This window comes from Tinamus guttatus, unplaced genomic scaffold (assembly GCF_059628265.1).
Source record: "Tinamus guttatus ecotype Peru unplaced genomic scaffold, ASM5962826v1 Tinamus_guttatus_pri_ptg000287l, whole genome shotgun sequence".
Taxonomy (NCBI): Eukaryota; Metazoa; Chordata; class Aves; order Tinamiformes; family Tinamidae; genus Tinamus; species Tinamus guttatus.
The window spans coordinates 1354656-1372873 of NW_028288821.1; the positions used below are offsets into that span (position 1 = coordinate 1354656).

General features: G+C 43.0%; 1 protein-coding gene across 1 annotated transcript; it reads right to left on the bottom strand.

Annotated features, from left to right (window-relative positions):
- Nucleotides 1-1003: 1003 nt before the first annotated feature.
- Nucleotides 1004-4159, bottom strand: VMA21 (vacuolar ATPase assembly factor VMA21). The gene is made up of 3 exons (XM_088527642.1): nt 4082-4159; nt 2713-2822; nt 1004-1300 (listed from the first exon to the last, which is right to left on the bottom strand). The coding sequence occupies exons 1-3, from the start codon at nt 4132-4134 to the stop codon at nt 1158-1160; spliced, it is 306 nt and encodes a 101-aa protein (XP_088383768.1). The 5' UTR covers nt 4135-4159; the 3' UTR covers nt 1004-1157.
- Nucleotides 4160-18218: the final 14059 nt, after the last annotated feature.

The following is an 18218-nucleotide window of genomic DNA, read 5'->3' on the forward strand; positions in this document are numbered from 1 at the left end:
AAATGCTGTATCATCTCCTTTGCATCATCAGGATTAACTGTAGATAAATAGAAAGATAAGCCAGACAGTAGTATGATAACCCATCCAAAACACTGAAAAAGAAAATTAAAAGTTAAATTTTATGTCATAATAAAAAAATCACATTTGAAAATGAAAAAAACAAAGTTGACATTTCACTTTAAAAAGATACCACCTGAGTTTCCAACAAGTTCCCTTTTTGACTTTTAAAACTGGAAATACTTTTTTTTTTTTTTTTTAGAAGACTAATTCCACTTCATGAGACAAGATTCATCCAATGTTTTTGGCTCAAACAAGAATACTACTACAAAGGCACTAAACACATCTACCATGTATTACTATTTAAACAACTTATTCATCAGACATGATTCTATAACTTGACATTTTTCCTCCAACTGAATTACAAAAGCCAAAAAGCAACATTTTTATTTTAGTTTTTAATATGAAAATAATGACAAAACTTTAACAAAGTTTAGTAGCTGTTCCTTTGCAAGTTTTTCAGAAGACTTCCTCAACTCATTTTGCATTATTTTGGTCTCTGGAGTTAAAAAGCCTCTGCACAACATACCACTGTAAAGAGCTGCCTGTTCAGCCATTGCTTTTATTCCACTTCCAACACCAAAAACAAAATTAGACGGCATATGTATTAGCACATCGATTAGCACAAAACAATGCTCAGTTCGACTGTATGCTGTGAAAATAGGGAAGCTATCCACAACAAATTGAAATGACACCTTTCCTGTTTGAGCCGCATAGTAAGTTAGTTATTGCAAAACATTTTTGCAACGTGTCAATATTATTTCCAAAGAAAGAAAACCAGGAAAATGTTAAGAACGGCAAAAATAGCTGCAGGATTCCCTGCCACACTCTGCCATATGCTATTATTTCATTCTAATTTCAGGTGAAGATCTCTACAGCCCCGCCTAGTAGAGGCTGACTTAGTGTACAACTTCCACCAGCATTAGAGAAAACACTGGCACATGTCTGAGAAGAGTATAAGTCTTGTTCTAACCAAAACACAGCTGAGGCATCAGCCTTGTATTTGTATACACATATACTATGCTGAAGAATGCTTTTAACTCAATTCACAAGAAATTCTATTTACAGTCTGTAGGTATCAGAGGATGCTGATTTTCGTTTTAGTCCTGTTTGCCTTCCCGCCACTGTCGAGTACCTTCATTCCAAGCCACGTACACAAACAGAGCAAGTACCACATGAACAGTAACTACAGCAACTATGGCAGCATAAAAATAGCTGTCTCTGTTGGACATTCCTAAGGTACCTGAGGAATTAAAAAAAAAAATAAAGAGAAGAATATTAGTTATTAAGAACTCTGACATAACAAGTCACAATTGCTTTAGACCAGAATTTGTAGACAATTTTTTCAGACCAAGTTACTCTTGTATCACAAGACTGAGCTGAGAAAGTTGCATAGGAAAGAATTCACAATGAGAATTATAAACCTCTGAACTATTTCCAGATTAAAGCAACACTGCAAGTATCCAGCATTTAATATATAGTCATTTTTTTTTCCTTCTATTACCTTTTGGCACCAAATAAACATCAATATCCTCTTTTCATAATTATGTTTTTCTTGGTAAGGTAGGGAAACAGAGGAGAGATGATTATGCATTGCTTGCCATTATAAAGGGACATAGCAGTAGAAATACAGTTAAACATAGACACTTTTTAACTTGCATTTCTAGGTCATAAAAAGTGATTCCTAAACAAACACTAAAATATTACGACTTTAGACACCAGAAGAATTTTAAGATACCACTTATCTTCACCCATCCGCTCCAAAAAATCAAAATCAATCCTGTCATTCTTGGCAGTTCTTGTTCTTAACTGACCAAGAGTTAAGGTTTAGCTTGCCACATTATGCTATGCCTCAGATTCAAGATACTTTTTAGCATTTTGGATCTTTTAAGTATTTTAAAAGTATTTAGCAGGTTTTCAACTTCAACTTTCAGAACTACACCTAGTATCACACAACAATGGGGAAACACCTTGAAAGACCTTTGAACTTAGTTATAGTCTCATGAACTGCTTTTAAGAGCAGCTGCTTGCTTTCCCCCTCTCTCTTCCCTTTTCTACTGTACTAGAAAGTTGTTATAGCTTTGCAGAATCAAGGCTAAAACTTGGTGGTTAGCAGTTTTAACAGTATCACTCCATATGAGCAGTTAAAAATCACTTGCATTTTCCCTTTAGTTTTAGAGAAAAGCTCTACATTCAGCCACACATTCAACGTCTGGAACCAGCTTATGGTTTAATTGTTTATACTTTTAAGTGTAGGTGTGTTTTAAAACAAAACAAACAAACAAAAACCCTGGAATTGTTCTGTTTTGAACACAATTAGCTCAAAAAGCCTGCAGAAAACATACCCTGATGGTTCTGATAAAGGTGTGCTGAAGGGAGGTGTTACATGGGTAATGGGAATGCTGCTTCTGTTTACAATACAAATCATTCTACAACAAACAGCAGTGAATATGAGATTGCAGGCCACATTGCAGAGAAAGAGATATTGACCATTTATTTCACTTCCCAGTTCTAATCACACACTACAGTGACCTTAGCCTGCAAAAGGAAACAGATATTCAAAACAGGAATGTACAGGAAGAAGCTCAAAGATACTATTGGAAAATAATTTTCCACTTTTGTAATAGTATTACTAATCAGCAGAAACAAAATTACCTTCAAATATATAAGCCTTTGATGAAAAATACAGCCCAACCGGCAATGTGATCATTAAAGCTGTGAAGAACAGAAGTGTTCTTAAAGTTGATGTCAATGAACCCTCATTTCTGAAATAAACAAGAAAAGTTACATGCAGAAAAATGTCACAACATATATTCCTGACCTAGGATATCAGCTTGCCCCAAAACAGGAAAAATAAGGCAGCTGCTTTAAGCAGTGGATACATTTATTACTTGAAAGCAATGAAGACTTCAAATACACATTTGCTAGGCAGAACTGAAAATGACAGTGTTGACAATGATGCAAGAGTTCTGCTAGTTAAAGTCACAAAATTAGACTAATAACAAAGTAATAACAGAGCGAAAAAAATCAAAATACCGTTAGCATTAAAAACAGATTTCATATTAACATTTTTCAGTACCTTACATACTTATTAAATATCTAGCATTAGAAAACATGCACGCGTGACAGTGCTTTGCATCAAATCTTTCCAAGTTCCCCTATTTCTTTTTCTGGAGAAAAATCTACTACCATAGGAAAATGACAAATACACAGACTAGGACTGACAGAACAGCTTAACACTTTATCTGCTGGAAATCCAGTTTCCTTTTTATTGTGTATTGTTCATCTATTTAAAATACCTTTTTCAGTTTCCACAGAGAAAATTAGAATAATGGTAGCAATTGCTAGAACACGGAGCAAACACATCAAAATATCTCTTTTTTTCTCCCCTTCAAAAGGGCAAACCTAAAAGATGTGGAACAAGAGTCGCACTGAAAGATTACACACTTGCTAAGGCATCCCTGGATGTCACTGGAACAGCCTTTATTCCTACACACTGCCATGCACTGCTCACACTTCTGGCCTTCCCCTGAGCTCCACTCCCTCTGCTCTGCTTGGCTGCCTTCCTTATTTCATGGGATGCAAATGCACAAGCCAAGCAACCCCCTCCTGACTTTGAGAGCCTACCAGAGCCAGTGACCTGTGCCCATAACGCTTTGAAGCACAAATATCCTCCAAAAGCAACGAGGGGGGTGTGTAGATCTCAACACTTCCAGGCAGTCGCATGGGACTTTTGGAATAAGCAGAACGTTTTATCGTATGCATTTGTATCACAGCATACTGCCTGCAACTACACTGCACCCCGGGCGTTTGCTTGCAAAATAAGAATTTAAACAAACAAACAAACAAGCAAGGACTCGCATCCTCTCTGGGAGTGACTAGCAAGCACCGGTGCTCCCCGCAAAGGGCTCTGACATCAAAGCTGTGTCGCCCCGCAGCTGCTGCTCCCGCTCACTACGGGGCCCAGCGGGCAGCTCGGGGGTTTGTCCACCCGGACGGGCTCCCGCTCCCCCTCGGTCCCCACCTGGGCTCCAGCGCGGGGCCCGCGCCCAGCGCCGCCTTCTCGTACCGCTCCATGGCCGCTCCGCCGCCGCTTCCGGTCACCTGACTGCCCGCGCGCGCCTCACGTGACCCCGCGCGGGGCGCGCTCCCGGCGGGCGCCGCGCGGTCTCCATGGCGACGGCGCTGGCGCGGCCTGGCCCGGCCCCGCGCGGGATCGCGGCCTCAGCCCCGGTTCACCGAGGCTCCCGCGAGCAGCGCGAGGCCTCGGCACAGCCGGGGCATCTCCCGGAAGGCCGTAGACATAAAGTAGTTTTTTTCCAGCAGTGGCTGTAGCTCGGAGGGCCCCTCCCACGTGTTGAGAAGTCTCCTCTGGAGATCTTCAAAACCCGCCTGGATGTGACCCTGTACCCCGTGCTGGAGCAGGGGGGTTGGACTAGATGATCTATAGAGGTCACTTCCAACCTTAAGCATTCTGTGATTCTGTGTTTGTTAGATCCAGCACAGGTAGCAATGACTAAACTAGCTGAGTAGCAAGGATTTAAGGTTGAATAACAAAACAAGGAAACATAGAAACATACATTAGTCCCACACCTTATAAACTTACCATAAAGATGTATATCAAGTGCCATCCTTCTTTCTTAATACAAGAAAGACCTTGTTTTTCTGGTCCTTTCACTAGTTCTTTTGGCCACCAGACTTGTAACAGTTGGGCTGAACAGCCTCCTCCATATTTAACTGATTTTCTGTCACAAGCATGAAAAGAAACACAAGATCATATTACAAGATCTTTGTGAATGTGAACAAAATTATTTTTTTCTTCACATTTTTGTTTCAGTTATTTTAGAAGATCTGCAGCTCAAAAAGTCCTATCAGCTTGCTTCAGCTTTTATGCTTCAAGTATTTTATCTTGTGCGCTTTTTTGTTTGTTTTTTTTTTCTTCCCATCTATTTTATCTTGTGGATTATAGAGCTAAAATAAAGTTGCCCTTAAGCAAAACTGTGTCACAACAAAACTGCTGTTTTGGCTGAGGTCCATTTGAATGAAGGTCCATTTAGCCTTCAGTGGTTGCCAATGGATACTTGAAGAATATGAGAAATCAGCAGTAAAGAAATCAGATATTGCCGGCAGTGTGCACATAGACAGTACTGCCTACAGGTGAAGGGATTCCTGTTTCTCCCAGCAAATGGCAAACACCACAGAAATACCTGTTTGCTCCAGTTGTTCTGGTCACTCATGTCCAGGGCTTGGAGCTTTTTTGCTCCAAGCAATCTCCTCTACTCCGTTCATGCTGCAGCCAGCCCCTGTGCGTTGCCTGGCAGTCTGCCCATAAAAGATTAACAGTAACATGTTAATGCATCCCCTTGTTTATCTGCTCCATTCAGTCCATCTGGGCCCTTTTGGGGGTAAAGAGCTAATTTTGAACTGCTGATTGAGCCCCTGGGGGGTTTCCTTTTGGGGAAGGTGACGAGCAGGCATGAAGGTGCCTGCTGAAGCAATACCATCTAGTGGCAGCCGGAGGAGAGAAATCCCCACAACAGGAGCACTGCTGAAAAGACGAACACTGAAAAGAGAATACCCCAAAATAAAGCCATCAGCATGTGCATATATATATATATATTTGTTAAGGACGTATATGAAGTTCGTATATATATATACACACACACACATATATATACATATATAGATTTGTTTCCGTGGTAATGTATCAGAAAAGGAAGCTATAAAACAGCTCAGAAAAGAAGCTAGAGCTGGGAAAGGACCATGGTTACAGGTGCCAGGAATGAGCTCAGATTACAAGGCCTGATTTTTCAGAACAGACAAGTGTCTGTTCTGAAAAATGTCCAGACAGTGATCTGTTCAGACAGTGATCTGACTTTAAAAATGAGATTTCCCAGCAACAAATACATAGTGTTTTGCACCCTCAGCCTTGAAACTGTTAACCGCTGGCTTAGAATTAGAATTTGTAAACGTTTTTATATGGTTAGGGCTGAACCCCACAGGAATGGTGCAGCTAAGAGACCAGCTATAAGATAGGGCCTTTATTTAAAGTCATGATTTGACCAGGTAAATAAGCACTGTCCATAAAGCTTGATATGTGGATCACCATATAAAGGACAGAATTTGCACTGGCTCCCATGTTTCAGCAAAAAGTTCCAGAAAGAGAGATACCAGCATCTCCTAGACACCTCAGAATTTATTATTTCCATTTCTGAAAACAGTGGAAATATCTGACCCCAGAGGAAGGGAAAGAGACCCTTCACATGAGCTGTTGTTGTGCAATCGTTGCTCAACATTCCCCTTGGTCCTGGGGCATAGATTAACTTGGGTAAACTGCAAGATTCACAAGCTGAGCAGAAAAAGGGTTGTTTCTAAAGACAGAAAAATAGATACAAACATATACATGCACATATATTATAAACTAGAGATAAGAAAGACAGTACTTGGGAGAAAATAACGCTGTATCATGACAATTAACGATAGTAGCATGTGAATGCTTTCTGTTGGAGAGTTTAAATGTTTGTCCTTTCTCTGTGGAAGTAGTGCTACCAAAAGAGGATTTTCAGTGAGTTGCACAATATCAATTGCATGAAAATTGCTTTCTCCTCTCCCTGCTCCTGAGAATCTCCATTTTATTTTCATGGAAGCTTAGACAGCAGATGAATCCGGTTCATCTCGTGTTTTAAAAAGCATTGCAAAGATGCAATGCTCCAAACTCTACCTGGGCCAACCCTACCTACCACAAAAATTATGATATTTTGTAAAATTACTTTTTTTCCCCCCTCATCCTGTTACATGCTAGGGCATTCATCAGTATGACAGTGATATTGTTTGCATTTACCAATAAAACAAATGGTAGCATTTTCTAGCATTACAAGATGACAGCAGCTTAGGATGCAAGCCAGACCTGTTCATATTAATAAATAATAAATATAAATAAAAAATAAATAAACTTTAGCTGAGACTGTGGTTTCAATTCTGTACTTTGCATGCTGCAGCTTAATTACTTAATAAAAATCTCTAAGGCCAGCTACATTGACAGGAGTTATTTGCTCTTATCCAGTTTACCGCAAAAATATTTGAATCCAGTCAGAGCCTCAGTTCACCTTTCAGATGAATGAATGCTGCTCAAAGGAGGCCACGATAGCCTGTGTTTAACCTGCTGAGTAACGTAGCTCATAGTTTCTCCACAAGTAAGGACAGACAGCTGCAAGCCCAGCTTCTCTTTCCTCCCAACTTTCCTGCTAGGCAAAAGGAGGAGCAAGTCACCAGGCAGACACTGCAGAGTGAATCAACATCTGTCTTGTTGTTGCTCCCTTCCCAGGGCTCTGATGCTGTTTTCCCAAAAGCACAGACCACCACCTTGTTCCTGGGAAAAGGCAAACATAGCAGGTGTCACTCAGCAGTAGCAACTGTATAGCTGTAGCCAAATTTCTATGGGAATGCTTGCCTCTACGCTCTCAATGATTTACAATGTTCCCTAATTCCAGATGATGACAGATTTATCACAGTGTGGCATGGAGGACCACATATACATCATCTTTTGTTTTTAATGGCAGGAAAGATCTGGAGTATGCAAAACCTGGGAAATGAAAGGTATTTTAAGGCAGGATTCAAAAAGCTCAGTAAAGGTTTTGGAGAGGGCATTTGCAGAGCTAGATCTAGAGTCTTCCCTAGACCATGTGCCTACCCTAAGAACCTGCCAGCCCAGCTCAGGTCACTTGCCATATTCATGGCCTACCAGTGCTTCAGCAGTGCTTCAAGGAGCCTTCCCGGAGCGCCCAGCGTCATGGAGCCTGTGCTGTTGAGCCTGGAGGACCCTATGAGAGAAAGGAAGATGGGAGAGAGTCATTGACTTCCCTGGGCACTGTGTTCAAAAACGCTTTTTTCAGGAGCATTCAGAAAGTCAGTCATAGCCATTAACTCTCACTTGAGAAAATAACTGATGCCTTCAGAGTTGAGCACTGAAATCTCACAGAGATCATCTGATTTTCTTCAAAGATTAGCAACGAACAGACAAAAAACTCTAATCAGCTAATCTGAGGTGCTGAGGGGCTCCTCAGTAGCCCATATTAGCAGCTCACGAGCAGGCAGTGGGGCCTCATCAACTGACCCTTGGGCTGGATTGGGTGCAGACACAGGGAGATGTGAAAGCGAAAAATACCTCACCTGTTGAATAATCCAGTATTTATCAATATTTCCTTTCAGTAGGTCATCTTCTACTTTCAAGCAAAGACATCATCTCCAGCCCTCTCAATACCAGCATCCATGCTGCCTCTGCGGCTGGTCTGCCTGTAGGGACTTGTGTTTTCTGACAAGTTGACAGAGAACAGGGAGTGTTGAAAGACCTCGAGCTGTGGAAGCCTGGGCAAGATTTTCTGTTTTCCACTATTGTATTTTTTCCACTACCTCAGGTCTCCTGTTTCTGCCCTGTGACCTCCCTCACACAAACATGCACTCCTGTTAGCCATGAGAAACCAAGAAAACACCTCCAGGACACCAAAAGAACACTTAACTGTCTCTTTAGCAGTAAAAGTAGCCTCTGAGTAGTTGTCCATTTGGTGCTATGTGAAACATCTGTGCTCTGGAATTCCCTTGTTGTAAGGATTAGAAAAAATAAAATTAGGAAATCTATTAGAAAACAGAAAATGCAGAACATTTCCAAGAAGAGCCCCTACATGTCAGTTGTGTTTTGAGGCTGCAAAGGATGCTGTGGATGGCACGTGTCTGAGTACACTGTGTACAGAACATGGAAATCTGAGCATTAGCTCAACAGTAGCCCAAGGCTAGATGACGGATGCTTCTGTTTCACTGATTCCTGCTAAGGATAGAGCAATAACTTTCTAAATAAACAATATTCCCATGTAATTGAATCTTATGCCTCTTCATGCAGACACTGCTCTTTGCCTTGCTTGTTACTGCTTCTGCTGAGGTTAGTGTGGATTTCATCTTCGATGGGCATTTCATGAAATCGTGCATTAAGGCATAGTAACCTGCTTTTGCAGAGGAAGAAAGACCTCACCTGGCCAATTTTCTTTAGTCTAGAAGGCCTTATTCAAAGCTATTCAGATAAATAGAAGAATGGGTACAAGTATGATGCAACTTTTAACAATAGACTTTGTTAAGGATTAGGGTGTTCCTTCTGCTGCTATGGAAAAAACTATGATCTTTCCCATGGGAGCACTAACTAGCAAACACACTGCTGCACTTCAAGCAAAGTGTTCCAGCCCTCAGAACTACATCTGATGGCGGCCCAAGAGAAAAGCGCTTATTGTCTCAAAACACCAAAAAGCATCAGACAGAAAGGTAGAGAGGTGCAGGGGAGAAATGGACTAGAGAAACAGCTGGCATTAAGCTGTTGTGTGATCTCAAATCTACTGACCGTCTATGAATTTGCTTCTACACAACTCTGGGGACTGAAGCAACGCCTACATTTATTATTCTTCACTAGGAAGGCTGCACAGCTGCTTCAGGAGGAACAGGTTACCCTCACACAGGTGCTGACATTTCCATTCCTGAAAGTTTTCACAACTTGGCTAAAGGCAGAGCTGATCTAATGTGGTGCTCACTGGAGTCTTGCTTTGGACTGGGACCCTCCAGAGGTCCCTTCCAACAACCATTTCTATAGATCTGATGATTGCGTCAGTTCCTAGATTTGTTACTGAAGTTGATTTGAAACTCTCTGTGACTGCAAATAATATCTCTTGTTTTTATAGGTAAAACCACTGTGTTGCACATCATGCACATCTTTTCCAACTTCCAATTGTCTAGAGGGCAGCAGAAATGCAAAAATCTTCAATGTCTGGCCAAAATACTACCTCCCCCCAGGCCTGATTCATTCTGGTGCCAGGGCTGCAATAAGTTAAAGAAATTCTTTAACTCCATCTGCCATGAACCAGGGCTCGGGGCAGCCCTGGTTCCTGCACAGGCACATCCAGGGGCTCCAGGCCTCTCCCTGTGAGAATCGCCTCCTCGGGAGCAGCCGAGGGGCAGAGCCCGGACCTCCCCCTTGCCTGGCCGAAGCGATGATGATGATGATGGTGGTGGTGGTGGAGCAGGGCACGTTGCATCGCTGGTCTCCAGCTCCGCAGCAAGCTGGTCTCCTCGGGCAGGTGCCTCTAGATGGTGCTGCTCAGCAGGGAATGAGCCGCGGCTGCCGGACACCCGCGCATCCCATTCCCATCCCCTTCCCTTCTTCTTGCAGCTGCCGGGAGCGGCCGGGAGCCGCGGGGCAGGAGCCTAGAGATGTCCCCAGCCCCAGAGCCCCGGCTGTGCCCTGGCACGGTGCGGAGCCCTGCACTCAAGGGCGCTTTGTAGCTCCCCCCAGTCAAGCTTGGAGCGCTTGAAGGGTCAGTTCGTTCCGACAGTCCTCAGGAAAGGAAGGGTCACAGCTCTCGTTCTTTTACTTAATTGCATTTCATTGACAGCACAGTTTAAAGGCCCTTCTCCAAACTTCTAGAAATGAATTTATTATTGTTTTCTAATCCATATCTGCTTTTCTCAGTACTGACCTGACAGACACCCACACACTGTCACAAGTCACCAGGACTTGTGAGGACCCCTTTGTGCCAAGAAGTGCAAGTGAGTGGCACACAGGCTCTCTCCTGTGCCCAGGACCACTGACCACCAAGGGCATGAAAGCAGCAAAAGGCCTGCCAGTGCCTTGGATTAATATTGTCAGGTTCTTGCAAGAACACCACGGAGCAAACTCGTGTGCTGCTGTAGCTGTGGGAGAGCAGCCAGCCCGAAGGTGACAATTTCTCAAGATCTCATCCCCTTAGAGACAAGGCCAGGTAGAAACATGCTGCTCCTTTGGTACACGAAAAGATAAATACAGTTCCTGAAATTGCTCTGGGAAGAGAGCACTGTTAGCTTTTCCTGCAAGAGAAAAAAAAATCACTGACAAGAATGTCTTTTTCTTACCAAATTATGTTTAGAAACTCTCCCGAATATGTATTTCTTCTTTCTGTACATCAGGTCAGGCTGGATTCACAGAAGAGTGCGGAGCCCACGATTTCTGGGTCCAAAATGATGATGTCTGGAAGTCTTTTACAGGTACATCCACCTAGATTGCCAAACATCTCTGTCAGAACAAGATATGGCCACGAGCCCAGAAGTATTTCAGGCTCTACTGAGCTGAACCATTGGTGCTTAGCCCACACAAATCCAATCCAGATTCACAGATAAAGCGTTCCTCTGCTTTTCTCACGTACAAAAATTTGATTTAGGCGGTGTTTTCAGAGCGCACACAGAAGCTGAAAAAGCAGCTTTTTTCCTCACTCCATTTACCCAATTTCGCTGGTTAGAGTGGCCATCCCAGACTGGGGAGAAACAGGTCCTGTTTTTAGAGTACACAGTGAAAGTTTACGTCCACACCTCCATCTGCCCCTAAATAGTAAGGAATAGGTGAGTCTGGGAGGACTACTCATTCACGCATGGAATAATTAAAACTAATTGTGGCAAACAGAGAATCTTTGGGGAATAAAACAACCTAAGGAAGAGAATTTAGTGTAGAGTTTAGCATCTAGTGTTTGTGTAGCATAAAATCCATATTCATCGATGTTCTTTCCTCCAAATGGAATAAATATTTTCCAGGCTGAATAGCTGCAACTGAAAGTCATGGAACGTTTTCCTTTCATTGCTTTGCTGTTACCTCCCCCAAAAGAGGACAGCCTCAAGTGCAGAGAGGGGAAGCATTATTCCCACAGGGATTTGAAGCCCTTGTTGGCAGCAGAAAATGAGCACAGGGTATGGGAGCTCAGATTCAGCTCTAACCACTGACTCAGTGGGCAAGGTGTTCCTACAAGGAGGGATGTAGTTTGTCTGGGAGAAAAGCTGTTTTGGAAAGGATTCAGATCTGTAACTACCACTAGTGTAAAAGCAGAGCAAATAATAGCAGTATTCAAGGAGGACTCTGCCCGGCTGGATGGCATGCAATGGAAGCTACTCCAAGATCTACAAAAAGCAAGATGTTACTGCTTAGAATAGAGCAGCGAGAAAAATGACACCCCCTCCTTTTTTCCCTTCTTCATGGTTATTGTGGAATTTTTCATAATCACAAGCAAGCAAGGTGGTATAGTGCCTCATTTAACATCCTGTGCTCTGAAATTACCTCGGCTTGCTGCTCTCTCAGTACTCAATGAAACACCATATTCTGTAACTCAGGTTTTAATTTTACAGCCTTGTATTCCAGTACAAATATGGGCTCATTTTATAAATTCTGATTATGTTGTGGTCTATCTGGCAGTCTAATAGAAGCAGAGCAAAGGAGGGGACAGGATTTAATAGCACTGCCTTGAGTCCTAGGCCATTGGTGAAGAAGGGTTATTATTACTCGTTTGCATAGCATAAGAATGAGATCCAGACACAGGCTTAATAAATCCTTCCTTGTATGAAATAACACAGTTATAGCCATTTCTATAAAAATGTCAAAGCCTTTATGTGAGGTAAGTGTTCTTTCCCAGCAGAAAAGACAGTCTTACAACTTAATAAAATAACTTGCATCCTTTCACGAGCCACATTGCAGGGAGAGGAGCGCACGCGAGCGGCAGCTCATCGGGAGAGGAGGGCACAGGAACGGCAAGAGATAAAGTTACAGAGCAAGAGCCAAACCCCAGCGCTGACAAGCAGGGCACGTGGCAGCAGCGCCCTGCGTGCGGAGCTATAACCAGGCACATCACTCCAACCGGAGTGGTGATGTCTACTCCCAGTTTTCACTTGAGGAACTCCAGGCCACAACCCAAGATTTCAAGGTAACGGTGAACAGTGAAGACAGGACAAACCCGCAGTTCTGGGGCCAGTCAATGGCTGAGGAGCAAATAGCAAACAGGCAATAGGGAACATCATTTATGGATTTGTAAGGACACGGAATCATAGAATGCTTAGATAATATAGTAAAATACTGTAGAGATTGAATTTGCTACTGATTATAGCCCTGTGCACAGAGCAAGCCTTACTGCACAGCCTCTCCTTAAAGCACTGATCCTGACACAGGATGGTGCCTCATCCTGGCTCATCATAAGGATTCGATTTAAACTGGAATAAAAGACAAGTTTATTGAAAGAGGTGGCTAGTAAAGCCTCTTGAGAAACTGCACATACTAATCTCATGTTCCAGGCAGCTTAGAAAGCATCTATGCTCACTCATTTCCAAAATAAAACTGCCACTGTCGGAACATGCATCCTTTTCATCACAGCTGAATTTAGGGTTTAGGAATGCAGAAGGGCTAAGTTCCAACTCCACATGCGTTGGCACCAGCAGAGGGAAATTCCCTGTAGCGGATATCCCCATCCTTTCACATGGAGCGGTGCCATCACGGCTGGAGTTTTCTCACCCCTTCCTACTTGGAGACGTGACCACGGCCACAGCCAGGAGACCCTGTCACAGAACGTGAGGGTGCAGCCTGCTCGATCCCAGGCAAGTGCTTGCAGGGCTTTGAAGGAAGAACTGTGCAAAGAAAAACAGACCTCTTCCTTGCAGGAAGGACCACCATGTTTTTGAAATCAAAAAAAAGAAAGCATGGTCACGCTCAAAGTGGATGAGCTGTTACCAGAGCAGGAGAGACCATTTGGAGATAGTCCCAACTCAGCAAGCAAATTTACAATGTTAAAGTGTCCACTGGGACTTCAGCCAAGCACAGGGACCTGGCCTTTCAGAGGATAAGCAGATTTTCCTTGCCCCTTGAAATGGATCTGTCTCTGCACAATGTTAAACACCTCTGGGCTCACGGGACGCGTTTCAGCCGTCACTGAGCTTGCATCTGTGATTGCTAAAGGCCGTGGCACAGCTAAAACTCAGATCAAGCAGAGGAGCAGTCTTCTCTACATCAGACCAACTTAGCTGCCCTTCTAGACCGTGGAAGCACTTTCTAGCTAATGCACTGGGAGAGTAACACGTCAGAACTGTCAGCTTTACAAGGTGCTTTTCCAGTTAGCTTTTTCCCCTGAAACCAGGAAATACAGTGAAAGCATTTATATTCATTAAAAGCAGTATGTTATTAGCTTTTTAAACAAAGTGCTTATACCAAGAAGAAAAATAGACAGCCTACAATTTTAAAAGGCATTTCCTCTACTCCCTTAAGTTATTCTCAGATGTAATAATACTCCAATAACAAGATCTTCTTGCACTAGCATAGCGCCTTTCCTCCTAAAGTGCTTTGAAAGCTATATGTGCACATAGAATTACCGCACCGTCCCCTTCCCATCAGGATTTAGGCATCTCTAAAGAAGTTGACGAGGGCGAACACAATTACTGAGCAGGCCCACGGCCGAGAGACCCAGGCAGCAGAGCTGGCCAGGTGGAAAATAGGTCATGAATTTATTTGGAAGCAGGAAGGCTCAATTCTGTTTTCTGCTCTGCACAAGGGATTGTTACTAAGTTCACAAAAATTCAACAGCCACTGGGAATTCAGGCGGGCTGTGATCCTACAAGAAGGTTTCAAGGCTCAGAGCACTCGGTCAAGAATGTCACAGCCCCATGACACGGAGCACCAGCCTGGTACCAATCCATCCAGCTGAACCAAAGCAGCTCAAGAATCCAAAGGGGTGATTTTCCCCAGAAGACTTCCCACCAGGTCAAGTATCACCTGTGCTCTTGCACACAGTGTAAAGCGCAAAAGCTAACACACAATTGCATGGCTGAATGTGGCTATTTTGGCAAACACGACTGTGTGGGCACTTGAACGTGGAAAACACTTTTGTGGCCTGGAGTTCTGAAACCATGCTGATCCAATATTCATGTATGGGGAGCAATTTTTCAGTAACACTGTATGCTCTGCTCCCACACACTGGATGGAATACTGCATATTTCTGCATGGTTATTTGGCTCAGTTTGGGCAGACGGGGGAAAAACAATCTAGAAGCTGACACAATCTCCCTGAATAATCACTTGCTACAAAAAGCTGTGAGTCCAAGTGAAGATTTCAGGCTGTCCCAGAGCTCCAAAAAGCTTCTCTGCCCAATTCCATGGCCCCAGCTGCATGCAGGGTTTGGTTGCAGAACTCTGAAATAGCCTTGTTTCTCCTGCATTTTATATGTACATTTGCCCACAAAAAGGCACAGCGGGACTAGAAGAATTCTGACCTAAGTTTTGTTCTTATTGAGCATTTTAATAACACAGTGAAAAACATTTGGTTCTACGAAATAGCCTTTGCACATTGTTCTCACCCACTTCCATCTAAAATCAGCCCTAATTTCATTAATAAAAGCTTTCCTTACCTCTTGATCTATAGGGAAGTTAAAGGAGTCTCTCCATTCCTACCAGTGGGTTTTGAATCAGGTCTTTCACACCTCAACTTGCATCAGAGGCCTCCAGAGGGGACACCTGCAGTATGAAGAGATGCCCAAAATGAAAAGTTCTTCCTCACCTGTGCATCCCCCCCCCCCCGGGACCCTGTAATTCCAGCTGGGAGAGATTGGATGAGCCAGAGCTGGCCCTAAGTCCAGTCCCTACAAGGAGCAGAGGCAGAAGACCAAGGGGCAAATGTACCACAGTGCTCTATCAGCCTAGCAAACCTCCCTTGAGGTGGGTATCTTCGCATTTAATTGATCTGAATGTGTGTTTTTTTTTATTTTTTTATTTTTATGACCTCTATAATCACTTCTATAGACTTTTAGCACCTATAAATAAATAAATTAAATAATTTTAAAAAGCCTTTCCAGGAACACACAAGCCCCCTGATCACCCTGAAAGAGCTTTCAGGGTAGCTACTAAATGAGACCCTGCCAGCTCTCTTGGTTCCTTCAGTGCTTTGTGCTTCTCCTAAGAGTTCACATCCAGGACTGACCTATCTGCCTGAGTTTATGCATGGAGTTGAAGAGTGTACAGATATACACAGAGCATATCTGGATCTCCATGGTCCCACCATACTGATTAGCAGCATATCCTTTAAAAGAGGAAAGGAGAAGAGAGGCAGGTGTTAAACACGTTGCAGTTTTACACGCTTATAAGTCACTCTCCTTGAAGGAGGGAGTTATAGTGGGCAGGCAGACTAAATCATCCCTGGTGTATTTGGGGATGTTCTACACTCCCTCATCACTCCCTCAGGAAACAGAACGTGGAAAAGCTAAAATAAATTGGAAAGATGAGCAATAATTTATTTTCTCATCTGGAAAAAATAATTTAACTACTCAATTAAATATTGCCTAAAGCTATACCAGAGTTCCACGTTCCAGCTGCAACACAGATCTTGGTCTCTTATTACTGGTCTTCATGCTGTCTGATACGTAAAAATTCTAGTTTAATTAGATGATACCTCCCACAAATGACACACTATTGGCAAATGATAATTAAAATAGTATCTAGGAATTTCTGCTGTCCAAGAAACCTTCTGCAAGAATCATATGTTCTCTTGCAGCAACATATTTCAGCAGTTGCAAGCAATACTGAATAACTGATGATACATTGTTAACTTGTGGTATTTTGAAACACAGGGAAAAATGTTGCAATTCTGGTTTTGACTTAAACAACCTGGGCTGTTTTCTCTTACTTTTTCTGTAGGTTTCACCCCTACCCACAAATCCAGTATTTTTTATAACATATTTTTCATTGATGTTTCCAAGGTGTTTATTCACAATTGAAATAGAGCCATTTAATACTGATTTAAGTAGCAAATATCCCCATTATGAGGAGTTTCAATTATGACTGCTGTTATTACACCTAATTATAGCTGTCTTGAAACAATACAGTTAAGTTGGAGAGCTTTATGTGCGATGTCTATATGGGCAATCAACCCATTGATACCCTGGAATATGCTCAATCATTTCCCTGTCAAGCATAATGCTGAGTAATTTGGCCAGGGCATTAAAAAGGCAAATGTTTAAAGAAGGATAGTACATCAAATATATGTTTTAAAGGCTTAACACAACTGCTGCTAAGGAGGTGGACTTAAGAGCCTGCCTCGAGGAGGACTGGGAGCAGGAATGGAGCAAACCCCACAGATGCTGCTTTGCCCTCACACAAGCCCCCAGCTCTTTGCTGAATGGCCACTTCTGGGCACAAGGAAATAATCCAGTAATCCTCTGCTCCCCTCTGGACACGAGCTTGCCCATGGGGTCCAGGGAGGTTTCATCAGGGTCACACACGATAAGCCTCTTATCTGTCACCCCCTCAGAGCTAAAATGAAGGAGAGGATTAAGGTTATAGATAACAGTAAGGATCATGCAAAACTAATAGAGCATCTCATCCAGGAGGGACTCATCACTTTGTGTCTCCTCTTGAAGCCCTCTTAGTCCACATTTCTTTCCTGTTCTTTCCTCTGCACATCCTTGTCTGCCTTCAAGCGTGGAGCTCTGACAGTCTTACAAACCACAGGGGCGGTGGCTTGCAGGAGCCCCTCCACAGGTTACTAAAAGGTCTCATGCTGCAATTCTCAGCTTACCAGTATTACAGAAAACCAGCAAAGGGTTCAGAACAAGCCTTTTCTCTCGCTCTCCTGGCAGTCCGCACCATGCAGGCTCCGGCTCTCCTGCAGTGCCTGGAAGCTGGAATGCGGTAGGTGGCAGGGCTCGCAAGCTCATCGGCTGCGGGTGCCTCTGGGCTTGTGGGCTAAGGATGACTGAAATGCAAACAAAATGATCTAACTCCAAATGCAGAACACAAGGAGATCCTTCTCTACATGACAGCTTCCCATTTGCAATGGTAATGCAAATAATATATTCCAGTAAGGCCTTTATGCAAGCTTTACAAATAGAGGGAGAAGAAAACCCCCGTCATGGTCACAACGCAAAAACATTTCCTTCTCCAATTCACTAATCTTAATGCTGACACATAGCAAGTCTTCCACACTTTCAGCATGAGAGCATACTGCAAACATCAAGCTTTAGATAAATGTGCATTACTTTTTTTTTTTTTTTTTTTGTGTATAGGGATCAGGAGGAAACAGGTGAAAAAAATCTCTTCTGTCATCAGAGAGTGAGCAACAGAAGTCATGAACAAAACTCGGATGACTTGCTGTCCCCCACCTTCCATATGCTTTCACCTATCAATAGTCCACCCTCTGTAGGATGGTGAAAAGAGGTGAACAGAATGTTATCTGGAATATATTTGTATTTATGGACTAGTTCAGTTAGTTCTTCAGTTTGTTTTGTCAGATAATTTTCAATCTCTTCACCCCCTATCCACCCTCACCATCTGCCTAAAGCTACCATCTGCTTAAAAGTTTG